The sequence below is a fragment of the Amblyraja radiata genome, chromosome 33 (assembly GCF_010909765.2).
Source record: "Amblyraja radiata isolate CabotCenter1 chromosome 33, sAmbRad1.1.pri, whole genome shotgun sequence".
Taxonomy (NCBI): domain Eukaryota; kingdom Metazoa; phylum Chordata; class Chondrichthyes; order Rajiformes; family Rajidae; genus Amblyraja; species Amblyraja radiata.
This window is the reverse complement of record NC_045988.1, coordinates 21128925-21150589: the sequence shown is the minus strand read 5'-3', so window position 1 is coordinate 21150589 and position 21665 is coordinate 21128925. Positions and strand designations below refer to the sequence as shown.

The window sequence follows — 21665 nt, the reverse complement described above, 5'->3', positions numbered from 1 at the left end:
ATCTGAAGTAGTTTGATAGGGTAGGAGGTATTGTTTCCACTTGCCCAAAGCACCATGACTATAAAGTGGTCACGAATGCAAATAGCATTTGGCAGAGTCTTCATTGCTCAGTGTTTAGAATGGAAAATATACCATTGCAGGTAAATACAAATACGTACGCCACTGAAACAGGGAAGGGATATCACTGCAGGGGGCCAAATGAGTGGCAAGGGAGCCAGGTGTAATGATAGTTCGCCGAACACTACCAAATACAACACCAATGAATGGAATGTATAGTCGCCGAGAATGTCAGTGGGACTTTGCACAGCTTTTGTTTAGTATATATTTATTTTATTTTTGAATTAAAAACAATACAAAGTTGCATTAAGACGGCCCAGTGGTGAACTGCTGCCTCGGCCCGCGAGGCTTGGGTTCGATCCTGACCACCAGGTGCAGTCTGTGTGGAGTTTGCACGTTCTCCCTGTGGCCGTGTGGGTTTCCACCGGCTGCTCTGGCTTCCTCCCTCATCCCAAAGACGTGCAGATTTGTAGTTTAATTTGCCTCTGTAAATTGCCTCCCCCCCCCCCTCCCCCCCCTCCCCCCCCTCCCCCCCCTCCCCCCCCTCCCCCCCCATGTGGAGGCAGTGGATGAGAAAGTAGAATAACAGAACCAGTGTGCATGGGCGATCGATGGTCGGCATGGAATGGATGGGTCGAAGGGCCTGTTTCCAGGCTGAGGTTGGGGCAGATGATCCATTATATGCCCATTTTATTCTCCATCACTAATTCTATGACACTAACCCATCTATAATACTACCCATTGCAGGTTATGTTCAGCAGACACTGCAGACCGAGTGATATTAAGGAGCTTCTCTGCACAACTATTGGACTCAGCAGGTCAGGCAAAGAAATCTACTATTTTGTACAGTTAAGCAAGAAATGTTTGATGTTGAATTGCATTGATATGTATTAATGTAAATTAAATTTCATTGTAATATTGATTCTAAACTGGTTGAATACATTACTTAAACAGATAAAACATTAATGATCATAAATAAATAAATTCAACAATATTATGTTCTACATCTATAATGCACATGGCAATTTAAGTTTGCACATTGATTCACTGAAACAACTGTGTTACACTCTAGTTCTTGAGTTAAGTTCATGTTATAGGAGCAGAATGAGGCCATTTGGCCCATTGAGTCAACTCTGCCATTCAATCATGATGATCTATCTTTCCCCCTCAACCCCATTGTCCTGCCTTTTCCCCATAACCCCTGACACCCGGGGTCAGTGTGGGCAAGCTGGGCCGAAGGGCCTGTTTTCACACAGTATGGCGCTATGACTCTATGTTCTCCCTGTGGCCTTGTGGGTTTCCTCCAGATATTCCAATGTTCTTCCACATCCAAAGATGCCCTGTGCAGTATGCTACTCCGCAACTAAGAGCCCCGATGAATGGCATAATCTGGGATGTTGGGAGAAACGTGGAGAGAACAAAATGGGTTGGGGGTAGGATTATTATAAAAATGGGTGCTCAAGGATTGGCATGGGCTTGGTGGGCTGAAGGGCCTGTTTCTATCCCGCCTCTGTCTATGACTCTACAAACTGTAACTACTCGGATAAAAGAGGAACTTGCAGCCTTGCCCTCCGTATGTCCAAATCTGAAGCTATGATTTTTCTTTGCCGGCATGGTCACATGTGCACAAGCTGGTGTGGGAGACGGCAATGTCCAGGCCCACCCAATGGCCATTAATATATTAAGGATGCATACATGGGAATGTATACAACTTGTTTAACAAGCCCTTCCAAAAGCATACCAGTTGAAATTCCTGCAACTGCTCGGATGTATAGAGTTCTACAGTATTTTCTGTACCCTTTGCAAGTTGACAACATCTTTCCTGTAAAATGGTGCCCAGAACTGAACACAATATTCTAAATGCAGTCTTGCTAAAGTCTTATATAACTGCAACATGATGTCCCAACTTCTATACTCAATACTTCTAGACCCAACTATGATTCATGACAGGCTTCATCAGTAAGGCCAATGTGCCACAAGCCTTTTTGCCCACCCTATCTACCTGTGCTGCCACCTTCAAGGAGCTATATACGTGTACTCTAAAATGGGCAATGACAAGTTGTACTCATTGGGCATTATGCTTGTCAAGAATCATTGAATTTCGGATCCAATGCAATTGCTGAATATAATGTTGATCAATGTGTTTTGGATCTGTTCACTAAATGCTTGTCTTTCTCTGTTCTGCCTCACTGTTTAGAGACACCTTGATTATGCTCATGGATCAAGATGATGCTATTATATCCATTGACCCAACTATGCCATCTAACACACCAAGGTAGGATTGTAGAAACAAATAACTGCAGATGCTGGTTTTGAACACAAAAGGACACAAAGTGCTGGAGTAAGTCAGGCAGCATGTCTGGAGAACATGGATAGGTAACGTTTAGGGTCGAGACCCTTTTTCACCCCTTGTTTGTTGTGGGGGCAAGAATGGAAAAGGGGAGAGGCAGGACACAGTAATATGTTGACGCAGGCGAGGGGGATTTTTTGGCAGATAGATGGTTGGAACAAAGGCCAGAGATAAGAATAATAGGTATGATTGCTTGGATATTCAATATTAACCCAACTGATATTTCTGTAGTAGAACGAGTGCAGAGAAATTAATATTGGTGCATCAATGTTTGCTAAATTTGTAGGAAAATTAACTATTGAGCTAATCTGAAACCTTACTCATATATAGCAGCTCAGTGGCAGCACAGGATGGCACAATGATGCAACGGTAGAGTTGCTGCCTTACAGCGCCAGAGAACCGAGTTCGATCTTGACTACAGATGCGACTTGTATGGAGATTGTACCTTCTCCCTGTGAACGCATGAGTTTTCACAGGATACTCCAGTTTCCTCCCACAATCCAAAGTCGTACAGGTTTGTAAGTTAATTGGCTTTGGTACAATTGTATATCGTCCCTAGTGTGCAGGATAGAGCTAGTGTATGGGATGATCGCTGGATGGCACGGACTCTGTGGGCCGAAGGGCCTATTTCCACGCTGTATTTCTAAAGTCCAAAATTTAACGTCTAAAGTACAGTTCCATAACTTCAAAAACATGTGGCATGACCTTCACTGGGTGAAACACATAAAGATTTTCCCATCTGTGTGCACATTATGTCTTTGGCGTATGTGATATCTTTAGTTGGAGCAGTTTCAAATACTTTACAAACACAGTAATCACACATGTGTTCTGAAAATGAAACCATTTCATCAAAAGTACTGTCTTTATCAGAACTTCCAAAGCAAACCAAACTTCCAAAGTGAACTAAAAAGCAAATTCTAGAAACACTCACAGGTTAGAAACATAGAAAATAGGTGCAGGAGTAGGCCAGCACTGCCATTTAATATGATCGAGACTGATCATCCAAAATCAGTAACCCGTTCCTGCTTTTACCCCCATATCCCTTGATTCCTTGAGCCCTAAGAGCTAAATCTAACACTCTTGAAAACAGCATGTTCACAAATTCATGTTCCCGGAGCAGAATAAGGCCATTCGAACAATCATGTCTACTCCACCATTCAATCACAGCTGACCTGACTTTCCCTCTCAAACCCGTTCTCCTGCCTTGGCCCTATAACCCCTGACACCCGCACTAATCAAGAAATCAACATCTGAGGAGGGAGACATAGTTAATGATTCAAATCAACGATCTATTGTCAGAACGATGTTTAATTGTTTCCCCCCCCCCATAAAAAACAGCACCCACTGCTGCTTTCCAGCACCCACTGCTGCTTTCCAGCATCCACTGCTGCTTTCCAGCATGCAATGCTTTTTGTTTCCAGCGTCTGTAAGTTTTACTCTCTGAGCAACTGTGCTTAATCTTGCTCATCCAGGTGAGATGACCCAGGACAATAATCAATGTTACATTCAATTATGGAGCTGAATTACATATGGCACCAAGTAGGAACTTTGTAATGATGAGAAATGATCTGCTTATCATCTTTGAGTGAAGATACTAATGGAACAGAGAATAAGAAGCCACTGTAACAACTAAATCAATCTTGTAGATATTAGTGTTAGGATAGAGAAGAACATTTTTGAGAGTGTATTTAAAGGAGAGGCAATGACACAGTTTAGGACCATGCGACTATGTTTCCAGTCTAGCTGGATATATGGTTCTTCACTGTGTATTTGAGAACTATAAATATAATAAATGTTTCAGGTCTTGCGAAAGATATACCACTGCAACATTTTGGCCAGCTTCAGTTTATACTTCTTCACTTCTGTCTAACAAAGCCAATACTTTGCTACCAATTCCAGAGCTAAGTCTGTTATGAAATCTGGATCAGTACAAATGACATTAACAGATATGTATTTCCCAGTCTATTACTTAAAGTTCAATTTGTTTTTTCAAATATGATAAAATCTTTAAAAATTCATGTTTACTTTCCATATTCAGCAGGTTTCTTAAATACTCAGTCTTTTTGCCTTTATTAAAGCTTCTAATAAGTTTCTCGAATCATATTATATAATTCCCACCCCTTTCCCTCAGTTTTTCTTAGATTATTGCAGTTACAATTTAATATTACAAAATATGGAATAACTCCTGCATCAGAAGCTTTGAAAGACGATAGGCAACACTTCTAGAATGTCTCACAAAGTTCTTTTAAAACGTTGTATTTGTGCGGTTTTATTGCCAATATATATATTTTTTTAATATTGTTGGCTAATTTAGGTTAAGTATTTAGCAAAGTCCTTCTCTTATTCCATTGTTGGTCTCACAGGCAAGTCACAAACATTGTCCTTCTTTATCATCAAAAGTCTCTCAAAAACGTATTCGACAAATCTGTGATTTTCCTTTAAAATAACCCAATCTCTATTGCTGGGGTAAATCAGTGGGCCAGGTTCTGGAGGACTTGAGTAGTTAGGATGGAAATATCAAATACTAGAGGGCATAGGTTTAAGATGCGAGGGGCAATGTTTAAAGGAGATGTGAGAGTCATGTTTTTACACAGAGGGTGGTGCTGAACATGCCGCTGGGGGTGATGGTGGAGACAGATATAATAATGATTTTAAGAGGCTTTTGGATAGACACATGTGGGAGATTCGAGGACCAGATGTCATACCTTCAGAATTAAAGGATGTTCCTTTAAGGAAGGAGATGAGGAGGAATTTCTTTAGTCAGAGGGTGGTGAATCTGTGGAAGCCAAGTCAATTGATATTTTTAAGGCAGAGATTCTTGATTAGTACGGGTGTCAGGGGTTATGGGACGAAGGCAGGAGAATGGGGTTAGGAGGGAGAGGTAGATCAACCATGATTGAATGGCAGACTAGACTAGATAGGCCGAATGGCCTAATTCTGCTCCTATCACATGAACTTATGGGGCTGTAGGGAATGAAGGGATGCTGATTATGTGCAGGCAGATAAGGATTGCACTTGGCATAATGTTCTGCACAGACATTGTGGGCTGAAGGGCCTTTTCCTGTGCTGTAATGATCTATGTTCCATGAGGAATTTCTTCAACCTGGGTTATTAGATTTTAGCATCTCTTTTTATCTTTTCCTCTCGTTCCCTGAGGAACTGATGAGCTGAAGCATGGTCCTTGCGTGCCACCAGCTACCAGGAACATCTGCTTCTTCTCTGCACAGCAGCCTATTCAACCACGAGGGAGGGTGCTGCTGGACACAGTTCTATCCTTGCCTGATATTTGTGTTTGGCCTTGCTAGCAGGAAGCCCCTGGCAATACTTTACCATGGTGATTAGATCAGTGAATAAATCAGTCCCAAATGGGGATGGAAATTCAGATTGGCACATTGCAAAGATTTATACATAAGCAGCCCAGTGTATGAACTATTAAGCAGCGTTCCAACGTGAAGATTAGACAGAACAGAGCAGGGTCCAGGACATGGTTAGTCAATAAGCTGCGGCAGTGAGTGGTGTACTATTAAGTATTCATGCCTTTTCTGATGATTCTTAACAGCTTGTTTACGAGATTTGCTTACTACAGTCAGCTGGTGAATTAGATCTGCACTGTTTGAAGGTGCCTTGCTTATCCCTCTGTATTCCCAGGAACAAAAGCATTGCTGGAATTGGCATTTAAAATTGGTCACTGTATCATTGTGTAGAACGGTCTTGACCCAAAACGTCACCCATTCCTTCCGTCCAGAGATGCTGCCTGTCCCGCTGAGTTACTCCAGCATTTTGTGTCCATCTTTGTGTAGAGATAGAGATGCATTGCTAACAACACTGTTGTGCCTGGACCCTGGCTGGAACCCCAGCAGTGAATCATCGCGTGGAGAAGTTGCCTATGAGAAGTTCCTTGTGTCTCCGTGACCTACTGTGCCTCTCCTCACCCTTCTGTTGAACACGATGTCTCTCCTCAGAGCTTGTAACCATAGAGGGGATGGATCAGTGGCACAGCTTGTGATAGTTTGAAGGCGGCTGCCTCATAACACCACCACCTCGGGTTCAAACTGCTGCTGCCGGTGTGGCGTTTGCATGTTCTTCCCATGACCATGTGGGTTTCTTCCAGGTGCTCTGTTTTCCACCCATCCCAAAGACTTTAGGCTTTAGAGAGATACAGTGCGGAAACAGGTCCTTCGGCCCATCGAGACTCGCCACCCAGCGATCACCCCTTACAATAGCACTATCCTGCACATTAGGGACAACTTTTTCATAAGCCAATTAACCTAGAAACCTGTACGTCTTTGGAGTGTGGGAAGAAACCGGATCGCCTGGAGAAAACCCACACGTTTATAGGGAGAGGTAGGGAGATACGAAGTTTGCATGTTCTCCCCGTGACTGCGTGGGTTTTCTCCGAAATCTTCGGTTTCCTCCAACACTCCAAAGACGTACTGGTATGTAGGTTAATTGGCTTGGTGTATGTGTAAACGCTCCCTAGTATGTGTAGGATAGTGTTAATGTGCGGGGATCGCTGACCGGTGCGGAATCGGTGGGCTGAAGGGCCTGTTCCCACGGTGTATCTCTAACGCAACAGCACCTGTAGTCTGGATCAAACCGAAGTTTTTGGTGCTGCACGGCAGCAACTCTACTGCTGCGACACCGTGCCGCACCGGATGTGTAATTGGCTGCTGTTAATTGCCCCTCACATGGTCATAAAGCTGACTGGTAAAATATGGTGAAAGTTCATGGTAATACAAAGAAATAATGAAAATAATACAGAATTAATGCAAATGGATGGTTGTTGGCCAGTACAGACTCATTGGACTGAAGGGTCTGTTTCTTTGCTATTTGTCTCTGAATGAGGTTGAGGCAGCAATTGCATTACATTCAACACATGGAGAATGAGGTTGTGAGGGGAAGGTGGATCAGCCATGGTTGAATGGCGAAGTAGACTTGATGGGCCGAATGGTCTAATTTTGCTGCTATTACATATGAGCTTATGAGCCAACGTCTTGGTGCAGAGTCGCTACATCACTCACTGTGGCTCACCCGACACTCGTCCCAACAGACAGTCTCTTCATACCCATCCATGGGATGATGTAATGTGGCAGGACTGCCAGCAGAGGGCAGGGACGTGCATCAGATTCACAACAGAGCAACACACAGACCCGGTTGTTTAAGTGCAAAGTAACACATATGTGTGAGCTTTAGACAGGAGGGCCAAGAGTGCAACGCTCTGCGGAGTAGCACTAGACTATGGGTGCTGTCTGTACGGAGTTTGTATGTTTCCCAAATTCCAAAGAAGCGCAGGTTTGTAGGTTAATTGGCTTCTGCAAATTGCCCCTAGTGTGTGGGATAGAACTAGTGTACGGGTTGTCGCTGGTTGGCATGCGCTTGCTGGGCAAAGGTCCTGATTCCAGGCTGTATCTCTACATTACATAATGTACACTATGGGTATGAAACAACCTGTAGTCTTTTCCTTTAAAAAACAACTGCAAACTCCTTCCTGCGCCTCCTGCTCCCTGTCATTAAATTATTTAAAATGACTATTTTTGGTGGCCACTGTAAATCCCTTTTTGCTTGGCCAGACATAGTGAGTGTGTGAAAGAGTGATCAAAAAAAGACCCTTATACATGAAAAATTCGGGGAAAAAAAGTTAAGAAATAAGCCATAGAAAAGGAAAAAGAGAAAATGAAAACAGAAGATATGTTAAAAGTTAAAAAAAAGCTAAAAGGGAGATGCCAACTTCGTATTTTTCCTCCCCCCTCACCTGATAACATTTCAAATTTACATATGCAGCATAAATGTCTGCATTAAGAATTATAGGGGAAAGTTTCAAATAACTTACACTTTAAAATGGGTCTGTTTGAATGCTTTCACAAAATCCTCATGGTGTTGAATCTTTTGCAAGCTGTTCATTCCAAGGCCGAGATCTATATATACACAAAATGCTGGAGTAAATTAGGCAGCATCTCAGGTAGTAACTCAAATATCACTGTACCTTAATTGGTGCATGTGACAATAAATTAGAACTTGAACTTGGAGAGAAGGAATGGGTGATGTTTCAGGTTGAGACCCTTCTTCAGACATGATCTATATGTTAATCCTGAACAAGGATACTCAGTTGGCATTTATTCACTTAAGTTATGTTACAGAGTGCAGTCAGCCTGATGCAAGTGTATTGGTGTCTCCAATTTAACTTTTTCTCTAAGGTACACAAAAATGCTGGAGAAACTTAGCGGGTGCAGCAGCATCTATGGAGCGAAGAAAATAGGCAACGCTTCGGGCCGAAACCCTTCTTCAGACTGATGGGGGGTGGGGGGGAGAAGGAAGGAAAAAGGGAGGAGGAGGAGCCCGAGGGTGGGGGGATGGGAGGAGACAGCTCGAGGGTTAAGTAAGGGGAGGAGACAGCAAGGGCTAGCAAAACTGGGAGAATTCAACGTTCATGCCATCCGGACGCAAGCAACCCAGGCGGAATATGAGTTGCTGTTCCTCCAATTTCCGGTGTTGCTCACTCTGGCAATGGAGGAGACCCAGGACAGAGAGGTCGGATTGGGAATGGGAGGGGGAGTTGAAGTGCTGAGCCACCGGGAGTTCAGGTAGGTTATTGCGGACTGAGCGGAGGTGTTCGGCGAAACGATCGCCCAACCTCCGCTTAGTCTCCCCGATGTAAATCAGCTGACATCTAGAGCAGCGGATGCAGTAGATGAGGTTGGAGGAGATACAGGTGAACCTTTGTCGCACCTGGAACGACTGCTTGGGTCCTTGAATGGAGTCGAGGGGGGAGGTGAAGGGACAGGTGTTGCATTTTTTGCGGTTGCAACGGAAAGTGCTCGGGGAGGGGGTGGTACGGGAGGGAAGGGAAGAATTGACAAGGGAGTTGCGGAGGGAGCGGTCTTTGCGGAAGGCAGACATGGGGGGAGATGGGAAGATGTGGCGAGTGGTGGGGTCACGTTGGAGGTGGCGGAAATGGCGGAGGATTATTTGTTGTATTTGCCGGCTGCTGGGGTGAAAGGTGAGGACTAGGGGGACTCTGCCCTTGTTGTGAGTGCGGGGATGGGGGAGAGAGAGCAGTGTTGCGGGGTATAACCACATCAATTGAAACTTTTTCTCTATTTCCTTCTAGCTCACCTTACAAAGTGGTTCCTCTCAGCGCTGGACAGCTTACAGGTATTGACTCCTCGCTCAGAGAAGCAAGAAACTGCAGATGCCGTAATCTGGAGCAAAAATAGGAGAGCTGCTGGAGAAACTCAGCGCGCCAAGCAGCAGCCATCGAGGGAAATGGATGGTCGTGGTTGGGACTCGTTATCTGGACTGAAAAAGCAAAGGGGAAATAGCCAGTGTAAAGAGGTGGGGAGAGGAGAGCGCTCTATATACCGGCTATTTCCCCTCTGGTCTCAGTTTAGATGAAGGGTCCCAAACCAAAACATTTACTATTCATTTCTCTCCATAGTTGCTGCCTGATCCATTGAGTTCCTCCAACAGCTCGTCTTTTTTCCTACTAATTCTTCACGTACTGATAGCCACATCAATTGACACATCTATTAAATAATGGAGCAACTGATGATAAAGTACAAAAAGATTTATGTGGTTTCACTAGATTGATTTCTGGATGAGCTTAATGTTCAGTGCGGGGAGATTAAAGAGAGAGAGTCAATATTCTCTGGTGTAGAAGTGTCGCATTAAATTGTAATCATTTCTTAGAAGGTTTTACAGAGGATCCCCATAAGTAGGCGTGCCTTGCATCAGAAATATATTCTAATTGTATGTACACAGACATGTGAGGTGTCAGGAGAATGCAGGGTCTTTTATTCTTATAACAGAATTTCAGGCCTACTTGGAACTTTATCTAGCTGAGATTTTTTTACCTGATCTACATTCTAAGATCTATTTATTTTGGTTTTCTGTGGCATCGATGAAATTAAAAACGGGAAAATATTCTCAGTTGTAGGCTTGCGTACAAGCTATGATAAAATTGTGTAACATAAACCTCTTATGTAAGCAATCTTTATGTCCACTGACACCCACGTTGCCCCATATTGGAGCGCCCCCCCCCCACCCCCACCCCCCCTGGTCTCCACATCAAATAGTGAATTTATGCATGTGCTGTAGCACTTCAGTTCCCAATTATGCAACATCCGACATACTCAAGGGTCTGTGGGACTTACCCCTTAACATAAGTCGGGGGTTGTTTCAGGGGGCCAGATTGTTTATCCCGATTTGGTAGATAATTGAACATTACTTGATATTGGCCTGGTGAAGTGTAGCTTTAGGACGAGGAAACTCCAGGTCGTATTGTTACTGAGTTGTTCAAGAAGGAGCTGCATATGCCGGAGAATCGAAGGTAGGCAAAATTGCTGGAGAAACTCAGCGGGTGCGGCAGCATCTATGGAGAAGGAAATAGGCAACGATTCGGGCAAAAACCCTTCTTCAGACTGATCTGAACAAGATCCCTGCTAACAAAAACCTGATGCCAAATCAATTACGTATAATCCACTAGCTTTGTGAAGCAAACAGGGGCATCCTTAGAAGGTGGGTGTAGTTAATATGTTGAAGGAGACTCATAGTTGCTAACGTCCAGTTTCTTTCCATTCCCAGAAGAAGAAGACTTACTGCAGAATGTTCTGACCCAAGTGGCTGACCAGTTTTCAAGGTAATCTGTAATTAGTGCTTTAATTAGAGCATTTTCTCATGCCAAGAATACTTATTTTGCAGAGTGGATCCATTGGCACCAGTGGCCCAAGAGCTTTCATCCATAAATTGGAAGAGCGAATGCCAGAAACCAATCAAACTACAATTAAACCTGTTCCTGTCTTTGAATGTTGTCCAAGTCCATAATCAGCCTGGGTCAATAATGGGAATGGATGCATAATTTGTCTTTCCACTCCTAGTTCAAGGGACACTGCAGTTTAGTTCTGAGAATCAGTGCGGAAGTGGGCCCTTCGGCTCACCGAGTCCACACCGACCAGTGATCCCTGCACATTAACATTACCCTACACACGCACTAGGGACAATCTGCATGTATACCAAGCCAATTAACCTACAAACCTGAATGTCTTTGGATTGTGGGAGGAAACCAAAGATCTCAGCGAAAACCCATGTGGTTACGGGGGGGAACGTACAAACTCCGTACAGACAGCACCCGTAGTCTGGATCGCACCCGCTGCAAGCACTGTAAGGCAGCAACTCTACCACTGCACCACCGTGCCGCCCTTAAGTTAAGTAGAATATTTTTATTGCAAATCTCTTATCTATCTCTGAACCGAATCTGCAATCCGGTAAGGAGATCCACAACACTTCTTCCCTCCCTCTATGTTAGAGAACACAACCTCTTCCCTATTGCAAATCCCAATTAGCAAAGGAAGTTCGCATGATCTTCTGGAGCACCAGTGATCTTTGTCCAGAAGGCTCATAAATACATGATTTGAATGCACAGAGTTTGCAATGCTGGTGATGGCTTTCCTCTCTTACAGAATTTTTAAAGTCAATGACCTGAAAACTGAGATCTCAAGCAGGTTGGCGGCTTTGGAGAAGAGAGTTGAACGTAAGCTTTCACGTTATTAAATATAAGATCCAATTTTAGTGCTAATGATGAATATTATGGAACAGGATGACTATTTGTTGCTAAGGTTTGCACATGCTTACAGCAGGTAGATTAATGATACTCAAATTGTTGATTCTAGTCCAGCTATGGTGTTGAGGAACCTCTCGTAGCAACTCGATGATGACATCCTTGGAAAACCTAAGCTTGCATATGCATTGTTTTTCGAGAAGGTCCAGTAGAATGTAAAGTCTTTGGTTTTTGAGAGCATCTTGTTGGCATGTTTATGCCTCCTCGGCTGACCACTGCAGTTCCCATTGAATGAGTAACTCAGTCGGTAGAGTAGACTTTGGAAGACAATTGAGCAACCTGCAGCGAGTTATGAAGATCTCAGTTCAGGTCTCCTTATGTAGCGGTGTTCCCTCAACTTAACAGAGAATGGAACAAAGTAATTTGGTGTGTTAATAGATGTACCACAATGTTTAGTGTCAGTAGGTGTACCACAATGTTTAATTTTGTTAGCAGTATCACAGTGTTGAGTGTTGGTAGCTGTACCACTATGCTCAATGTTGGTAAGTTTATCACGATGTCTAGTGTTAGTAGGTGTACCACAATGTTTAACAAAGGTTGTAGGTTGCAACCAAAAGATCCAATTTGCATGTACAAGGGCAGAAAAGAGTATTAAGGATGTGATTAGATGCATACCTGACGCACTTATGTATATGGTTCACAGAATAGGTGATATTTCACTTGGAAAAAGTGGTTAAAGAAGCTTTAGGATCCTGAGCTTTCTAGGTAGAGGCATAGGTAAGTACAAGAGCAAGGAAGGAATGGTGAACCACTGAATTAGCTACAATTGGAAGAATGTATCTTGGCATCACACTTTAGGAAATATGTGAAGGGTTTGGAGAGCATGAGAAAATATATATTCTGGAGATGACGGGCTTTTGTGGCACGGATAGAGTGGAAGTGGAGGTTGCTCTCCTGAGACTCAAGAAGGATACAAGTAAAGCCGAGAGATAGTTAAAGACATGAAGTGTGGATAGAGGAACAGCTCCGATCAGTGGAGAAGGCACATTGAATGAAGGTGATTGGCAAAAGTATCAAAAGTAACAAGGAAAGTCTATTGGTATAAATAGTTAGAATATAGAAGATTGTAGTTAGAATATGGAATTTATTGTCGGTGGTGTCGGATTTTGTGGTAAGATTCGAAAAGGTAGCTGTTATCTGAAGAAGGAATTTTCATAAGCTCTGTTTGCATATGGCTGCCACAGATGTGATGGGTCAATTGGCCTCTTGTACTGTAACCATTCTATGAAACGTTCTCCAAGGTGATTTGGGAAAAGCTATTTCACCTATCATTGACATAAACAGGTGCAAATGCAACCAATTTTTAGAGAAACAAGGAACTGCACAAAGTGCTGGAGTAACTCGGTGGGTCAGGCAGTATCTCTGGAGAAGGTACACAAAAATGCTGGAGAAACTCAGCGGGTGCAGCAGCATCTATGGAACGAAGGAAATAGGCAACGTTTCGTCCCGAAACGTTGCCTATTTCCTTCGCTCCATAGATGCTGCTGCACCCGCTGAGTTTCTCCAGCATTTTTGTGTACCTTCGATTTTCCAGCTTCTGCAGTTCCTTCTTAAACACAGTATCTCTGGAGAACCTGGATAGGTGATTTTTTGTGGTTTTGGGACCCTGCTACAGGCTGATAGTAGGGGGTTGTGGTGAGAGAGCTGGTAGAGAGGAGGGGGAGGACAAAGCCTGGTGAATGTTACATAGATATCACAAAATGCTGGGGTAACTCAGTGGGACAGGCAGCACCACTGGAGAGAAGGAATGGGTGACGTTTCTTCAGATATAGATGGGGGTGGGGGAGAGGAGAAATTAATAGGCAGATGGTTGGACAAAGGCCAGAGATGAAAAGATAAAAGCAGTGAGGTGATATAAGTGCAAATTATGAAGCCGGTGGAAGAAATATTGGTGGGAGGGGAGGGGAGTAATGGGTGCAAGGCCAGGTGGGGTAAAGGGAAGGGGTGGGGGTGGGGTAAATTAAGGGCCTGTCCCACTTGGCCGTCATTTGTGCATCATTAACGCGTTATATGTAAATTAGGTCGACACGTCGTGATGCGTGGGGTACGCATGCATTACGTATGGTGAGGCGTGGAATCGTATGCGGAGGCGCGCATATCATCGCGCATCACGATGCGTTGACCTATTTTACATATGACGCGTAAATGAGGCGCAAATGACGGCCAAGTGGGACAGGCCCTTTAGTTACCTAAAATTTGAGAAATCAATGTTCATACCATTAGGTTGCGAGCTACCCAAGTGTAATAAGAGGTGTTGAGACTCCAGTATTTTCAGACATAAGCTTATTATAGGACGGTTATATGGGTATAGAACGAAGATGAGCTGTGAAACTGATGGCGATCTGTGTTGACTGAATTGAAGGGTCTACTTCTCATTGCTTTGTTACTGTGATTTTCATACCTGTTGGCCAGACTATAATTAGCATCAAAACCCACTGGCCTCAGAGTGAAACCTAATTATACCAACAACTGCAACCACAGCCACAACCACTGATCTTATTGAGATGTTTAAAATCATGAGAGGAATAGATCGGGTAGATGCACAGTCTCTTGAGTCCCAGAGTAGGTGAATCAAGGTCCAGAGGACATAGGTTTGAAGTGAAGGGGAAAAGATTCAATAGGAATCTGAGGGGTGGCTTTTTCACACAAGGGTGGTGGGTGTATGGAATGAGCTGCCAGAGGAGATAGTTGAAGCAGGGACTATCCCAACGTTTAAGAAACAGTTAGACAAATACATGGATAAGTCAGGTTTGGATGGATATGGACCAAATGCTGGCAGGTGGGACTAGTGTAGCTGGGCCATGTTGGCCAGTATGGGCAAGTTGGGCCGAAGGGCCTGTGTCCATGCTGTATCACTCTATGACTATGACACAGCTATTGCATAAAACTCCTGTTTACATAATACAACAGATGGATGAGTCACAAGGGCACCATCTCACAGGAACGCAACAACCTCAATCAAAAGCATTTAGAAATCAGGTTAAGTATAAGGCAAATCAAATACAGCTGTTAGATTCAAATTGAAGGACCAGATTTGATTTCACTGCAGTGTACCTTGTCAATCACAGTCGTTATGAACAAACTGCCTCCATGTTGGCTTTTGAACCTTCTATAGACCTTATTCATTGTTTTGAAGAAACAAAACAACTCTGAAGAAGGGTCTCAAACGTCACCCATTCGTTCTCTCCAGAGATGCTGCCTGGCCCGTTGAGTTACTCCAGCTTTTTATGTCTATATTCAGATTAGATAATACTATACATAAATACAATCGTCATTTTTCCCGCTCATCCCCATTCTCCTGTCCTGTCCCCGTAACCTTTGACACCCTTACTAAGCAAGAACCTATCAATCTCCATTTTAAAAATACAAAATAAAAAACAAAAAATACCCTCCACAGCTGTCGATAGCAATAAATTCCACAGATTCACCACCCTCTGGACAAAGAAATCCTTCCTCATCTCCTATCCTTTTATTCTGAAACTGTGCCTTCTGGTCCTAGACTCTCCTACTACTGAAAATGCCCTCGCCACATTCCTCCACAGATACTGCCTGACCTGCTGACTGAACTGCAGATGCTGGTTTAAACTGACGATAGACACAAAATGCTGGAGTAACTCAATGGGACAGGCAGCATATCTGGAGAGAAGAAATGGTTGACGTTTCGGGTGAAGAAGGGTCTCGACCCAAAACGTCACCCACTCCTTTTCTCCAGGGATGCTGCCTGTCCCACTGAGTTACTCCAGCATTTTGTGTCTGTCTATGATGATGGGCCATTGGTTTGTATATTGTTTCTCATTTGAGGCTATTGCAAAACAATGAGACATCTTCCTACAGTAACATTCTGATAATCTGGGACATTAGCGGTGCCAGGTTTGCAGATGTTCGGGACTGTTACTGTACCGTACGTTACTGTTCTATTTGCATTTGCATGGTACAGTAGTAACATGCAACAAAGTGAAGACACATAAAGCTGGAATGGACCGGTAGCATCTCAGGAGAGAAGGAATGGATGACGTTAATAAGGGTCTCGACCCGAAACGTCACCCACTCCTTCTCTCCAGAGATGCTGCCTGTCCTGCTGAGTTACTCCAACTTTTTGTGTTTATATTCTGAACCTGGACATTACCGTTTTCAGACTTTTTCAACCAGTAATGACCTTGGCAATAATCTACATGAAGTAGTGAAATGCATCACCAATTTCTTCTCTCTTCCTCTTCTTTAACCCAGTAGATGAGGGCGATAGTGGCCTTCCTCTCATGAGTTGTGGAGCACTGCCAGGTGGAGATATCGCCCTGGCTTCCATCAGCAAGTCATCACAAAACTCAATTCATATTATCTTAGACAAAAGGTGAACTTCAAATCTTCTGGTTGCATCTTTTAATACATTGATTTTCTTTCTTTTTTCGTTTTGTTTTCAGTGGAAGGATTAAAGGTGGTGGAGATAGAGAAATGTAAGAATGATTTGAAGATACTTAAAGATGAACTGTCCTTGGGAAACAGGTGAGAGTCTTCAATAATTGAATAGCAGTTCATCCAAGAAGATGAATGTTTATTGGAGGGGAAAGCTAATTCCGGCAACAGTACAACATGTGGCAATAGGCTGCAATATTAAACCTTTTCTGGAGAACTCCACAAATCATCTTCAGGTAATGCTGTGGGAACTTGAATATCCATCAGTGAGGTCTGTTAAAGAAAACTTTAAAACACAACACAAAGATCGGGTAAGACAATCAAGACTTTATTTAAGAGCGCCAAATACAGAGATCACTGGGAACAATCTAAGAGATTGCTCTCTGAACAAAGATTCATCTAATTATATAGAATTTTCCTTTGGGTGTGTTGTTTATTGTGGAATGCATTTTAGAATTTTCCTCTGTCCAAATGGTCTTATAACAAATATACATCAAGCACCTCCGAAAGACACAGCGGAGTAAACAGCCCAATTCCACCCCAATACAGATAAGCGAATGTCCTGTTATGCCCCTGTCCCACTTAGGAAACCTGAACGGAAACCTCTGAAGACTTTGCGCCCCACCCAAGGTTTCCGTGCGGATCCCGGAGGTTGCAGGTGGTTGCCAGAGGTTGCAGGTAGTGGAAGTAGGTAGGGAGACTGACAAACACCTCTGGGAACGGCACGGAAACCTTGGGTGGGGCGCAAAGTCTCCAGAGGTTTCTGTTCAGGTTTCCTAAGTGGGACAGGGGCATTACCCTTTCAACCTTGTTTTAATGGTTTATGATTGACATTTGTCCTTTGACAACAGAGAACAGAATCTGACTAAAGTAGACTGCAGTAAGTGTCAGTTACACATGCTCAGTTTCAACCTTCGTTAAGGCACAGAATTATTATAACATTTGAAGCCGAATTGAAATATTTTTAAGCGCTCCACCTATCCCTATCCTTTGCTGTCTTCTTGAAGCTTTATAATTTATTTTTGACAGGTCCACATGATAGAAACACAGAAAATAGGTGCAGGAGGAGGCCATTCGGCCCTTCGAGCCAGCACCGCCATTCATTGTGATCATGGCTGATCGTCCCCAATCAATAACCCATGCCTGCCTTCTCCCCATATCCCATGATTCCACTAGCCCCTAGAGCTCTATCTAACTCTCTCTTAAATCCATCCAGTGATTTGGCCTCCACTGCCCTCTGTGGCAGGGAATTCCACAAATTCACAACTCTTTGGGTGAAAAAGTTTTTTCTCACCTCAGTCTTAAATGGCCTCCCCTTTATTTTAAGACTGTGGCACCTGGTTCTGGACTCGCCCAACATTGGGAACATTTTTACTGCATCTAGCTTGTCCAGTCCTTTTATAATTTTATATGTTTCTATAAGATCTGCCCTCATCCTTCTAAACTCCAGTGAATACAAGCCTAGTCTTTTCAATCTTTCCTCCTATGACAGTCCCGCCATCCCAGGGATCAATCTCGTGAACCCACGCTGCACTGCCTCAATCACAAGGATGTCCTTCACCACTATGTATTAGTTGGATGATGTGTTTATGGAATGGGCTTTGAATCTATAACCTTGTAACTTGGAGAAAAGAGAACTTGCACTTGGCCATCATTGGCATCATGCTGGAAAACAGCTGAGCGTTTCTAATTCGAATCATTCTTATTGTTGCCAGGTCAAACACACCTAGCAAACACACCATCATGGAAGACCCAAGGAAGCTGACCCCACAACGTGATTTACCCAAGTATCCTAAGGTACTTTTTCAAATAATGTAAATCCGTGGAGAGATACAAAATGCTAGAGAACTCGGGAGGTCAGGCGGGAACCCTGGAGAACATGGATAGATGATGTTTCAGGTCGGGACCCTTCTTCAGACTCGGTCTAAGTTTGGGTTCTGTCCCGAAACGTCACCTATCCATGTTCTCCAGGGATGATGCTGCCTGATTCGGTCTGAAAAAGGGTCCCGACCAGAAACATCACCTATCCATGTTCTCCAGGGATGCTGGCTGACCTGCTGAGTTATTCTAGCATTCTGCAACTTTCCTTGGTAAACAAGCATCTCCAGTTCCTTGTTTCTAAAATAAATCTATTGCAATTTAGCATGTGTAATATGATAAGAGAGAGCTTACATATTGAATACTGTCTAATGAAGCGACACCGTCAACCTTGGCTGATTGAGTGAAGAAAGTGTAAGAGAGTAGGGTGAAGATGGGCAGAAAGGACCCAATATAGTTGAAGAAAGGGTAGATAATGGGGTGGATTCACAGGGAAAAAGAGACCAGTTTGAATTGTTAATTGAAAGGGTACAAATCAGGTAAACCCTTTCTGTGTGGTTAATGCGTATCTTGTCATCCTGCTGCCTAACATACTAAATCTAATGTTATATTCAAATTACTCAGACTGCCCAATATGGGGAATCCACATCTCTGCCCCTTTACTGAAGTTGGCAATATTTGAAGCAAGGTGAATTACCAATGTAGCTGGAACTGAACTAACCTAAACCCTATGAACTACAGGTGCAATTTGCTGCCACCCACTGTGGGGTTGTCCTGCGTGGATTACCCAGAGTTATGTGGGAAGAACCCACATGAGCCAAATGGCCTATTCCCCTTCTAAGCACCAGTGAGTTAGATTTGCTGAAGCTATGGTAGCCATTTTGGTGCTACAGGGACTCCTGAAATGACTGTGGAAACTGCACATGGACAAGGGTAATGCATCATGGAGGTTACGCGAGGATTACTCATGAGAGGATGTATTTATGTATTTTTATTTTGGCAAGACCATATCTTGAGCTGTGGGATTTGCAACAAAAAAAAACACTGTCTTCCCATAAACACTAGCAGCCATTTACTATACTTGTGTTCCCTTAAAAGATCAATGATGAATTCTCCCATTCACTCAACGTGCTGGATTACTAGGGTCTGATGAAGGGTCTCAAGCCAAAACAAGATCTATTCCTTTTCTTCAGTGATGCTGCCTAACCCGCTGAGTTACTATGCAGTATCTTTGGTGTAAACCAGCATCTGCAGTTCCTCCTCACACATGCTGGATCACTAGTTATTCTTCATGGTTAATGCAATGGTTCCAGGCAACATCCATGATACATTATTCCTTGAACAGCTTGAACGATTCAACAGCAGCTTCTTCCCTGCAAACTCTGGAACAGACCCCACATAAACTAAGGATATATTCCTGATCTCGCAATCTACCTCGTTGTGGCCCTTGCGCTTTTTTTTATCTGCACTTTCTTTGTAGCTGGAACTCTATATTCTGCATTCTGTTTCCTTTCTCTTTTGGCACTAGATGTTGTACTCGTGTATTTGACTGTTTGGATGATTTATCTAGATAGCATGCATTTTATAAGCCAACAAAAGCTGATAGAGAATATAGAGGGAGAAAATAGATTATGAAAGCAAGAAATATACAATCAGAAGGGGCACCTGCAAGCGTACAGCAAGCAATAGAGTAGGTAAGATAAACACTGGTCCCTTAGAGGGTGTGAATGTGGAAAATAAACTTGGATGCAATCTCAGGATGAGTGTGTTGCCCTTTTAAGAGCGAGACGACAAATGGCTTCTTTCAAAAATGTTATGAAACTTTCAATTCTCTACACTGTCTGTGAAGGTTGTATCATGAAGGTTGCATCATACGAGTGCTTGTCTGTACAGAGTTTGTACATTCTCCCCATGACCTGCATGGGTTTTTTTCTGCATGCTCTGGTTTCCTCTCACACTACAAAGACGTACAGGTTTGTAGGCTAATTGGCTTGGTAAAATTGTAATTTATCCCGAGTTTGTGCAGGATAGTGTTAGTGTGCGGGGATCGCTGGTCGGCCGAAATCTCTAAACTAAATTAAACTGGTTGCAAAATTATATGTTTCATATACAGCCAAATGTTCAAATATCTACAAATTAAAGTTAGCAGGTAATATCCAGATACATTGAAAAGATAACAAGGTAGATTACTGTCCATACTGCAGTCTGTATCACCTAAAATGAAGATGGGCACAAAGTACTGGTGCAACTCAGTGGGTCAGGCAGCATCTCTAGAGAAAAATAACATTTCAGGTCAGAACCCTTCTTAAAATGAACTCCTTAAATATGAAAGCAATTCGCTTTCTCTTCATAAGTTCAATGTTTCTCCATCTTAACAAAGCTTCTGAAGTTTCTTAATTTTTTAAATACAGCCTACTAAAAATGTATAATTGATTACAAATAAATCTGATTCATACACTGACGTGCAAAGCTCAATTAATGAGTGGCATTACTGCTACACTGTGGTTTAGATCAATTTATTTATAGATCTGAAGAATTCTTATTGAGATAGTTAATATGTTAAAACCACATTGAAAATCAAATGCAGATCTGGTGCCATTGTGAATTTTAATGCAGCATTTAATTGAGATCTGTATCTTTGTGAATACATTGTGCAATAGAGTCATGACTGCAGGAATATCTATTAGATATTCTGCACAACCGAAGAGATTATAAATTGAAATAGCCTTGTGTTTAGAGCGTGGAACATATAAAATGATAAAAGGACTGGGCAGGCTAGATGCAGGAAAAATGTTCCCAATGTTGGGTGAGTCCAGAACCAGGGGCCACAGTCTTAGAATAAAGGGGAGGTCATTTAAGACTGAGGTGAGAAAAAACTTTTTTATCCAGAGAGTTGTGAATTTATGGAATTCCCTGCCACAGAGGGCAGTGGAGGCCAAATCACTGGATGGATTTAAGAGAGAGTTAGATAGAGCTCTAGGGGCTAGTGGAGTCAAGGGATATGGGGAGAAGGCAGGCACGGGTTATTGATAGGGGCCGATCAGCCATGATCACAATGAATGGCAGTGCTGGCTCGAAGGGCCGAATGGCCTCCTCCTGCACCTAGTTTCTATGTTTCTATTTAACCAGGCCCTTCGGTTGACTGAGAGACTATCAATGATCACCCGTATACTAGTTCTATCCTACACATTATGGACAATTTAAAGAAGCTAATTAACCTACAAACCCGCTCGTCTTTGGAAAGTGAGGAAACAATTGCTGTCACAGGAAGAATATACAAACTCCGTACAGACAGCACCCGTAGTCAGAATCAAACCTGGGTCTCTGATGCTGTAAGGCAGCAACTCTACCGCTGCACCATGATGATGCCTTGTGGGCCCCAAATATACATCCTAATCACACCTTCTGAATACATAT

The 21665-nt window shown here is 43.1% G+C and overlaps 1 protein-coding gene across 1 annotated transcript in view; it reads left to right on the top strand.

The window, feature by feature from the left end:
- Positions 1-808: 808 nt before the first annotated feature.
- LOC116991388 (high affinity cGMP-specific 3',5'-cyclic phosphodiesterase 9A-like) overlaps positions 809-21665 on the top strand; it is a 48766-nt gene continuing 27909 nt past the window's right edge. Inside the window, exons 1-7 of the mRNA XM_033049997.1 lie at positions 809-875; positions 2255-2332; positions 9516-9559; positions 10988-11042; positions 11863-11933; positions 16439-16520; positions 18146-18227. Coding sequence (XP_032905888.1) covers positions 2268-2332; positions 9516-9559; positions 10988-11042; positions 11863-11933; positions 16439-16520; positions 18146-18227 — 399 coding nt within the window. The 5' untranslated portion in view covers positions 809-875; positions 2255-2267. The remainder of the gene's footprint in view (positions 876-2254; positions 2333-9515; positions 9560-10987; positions 11043-11862; positions 11934-16438; positions 16521-18145; positions 18228-21665) is intronic.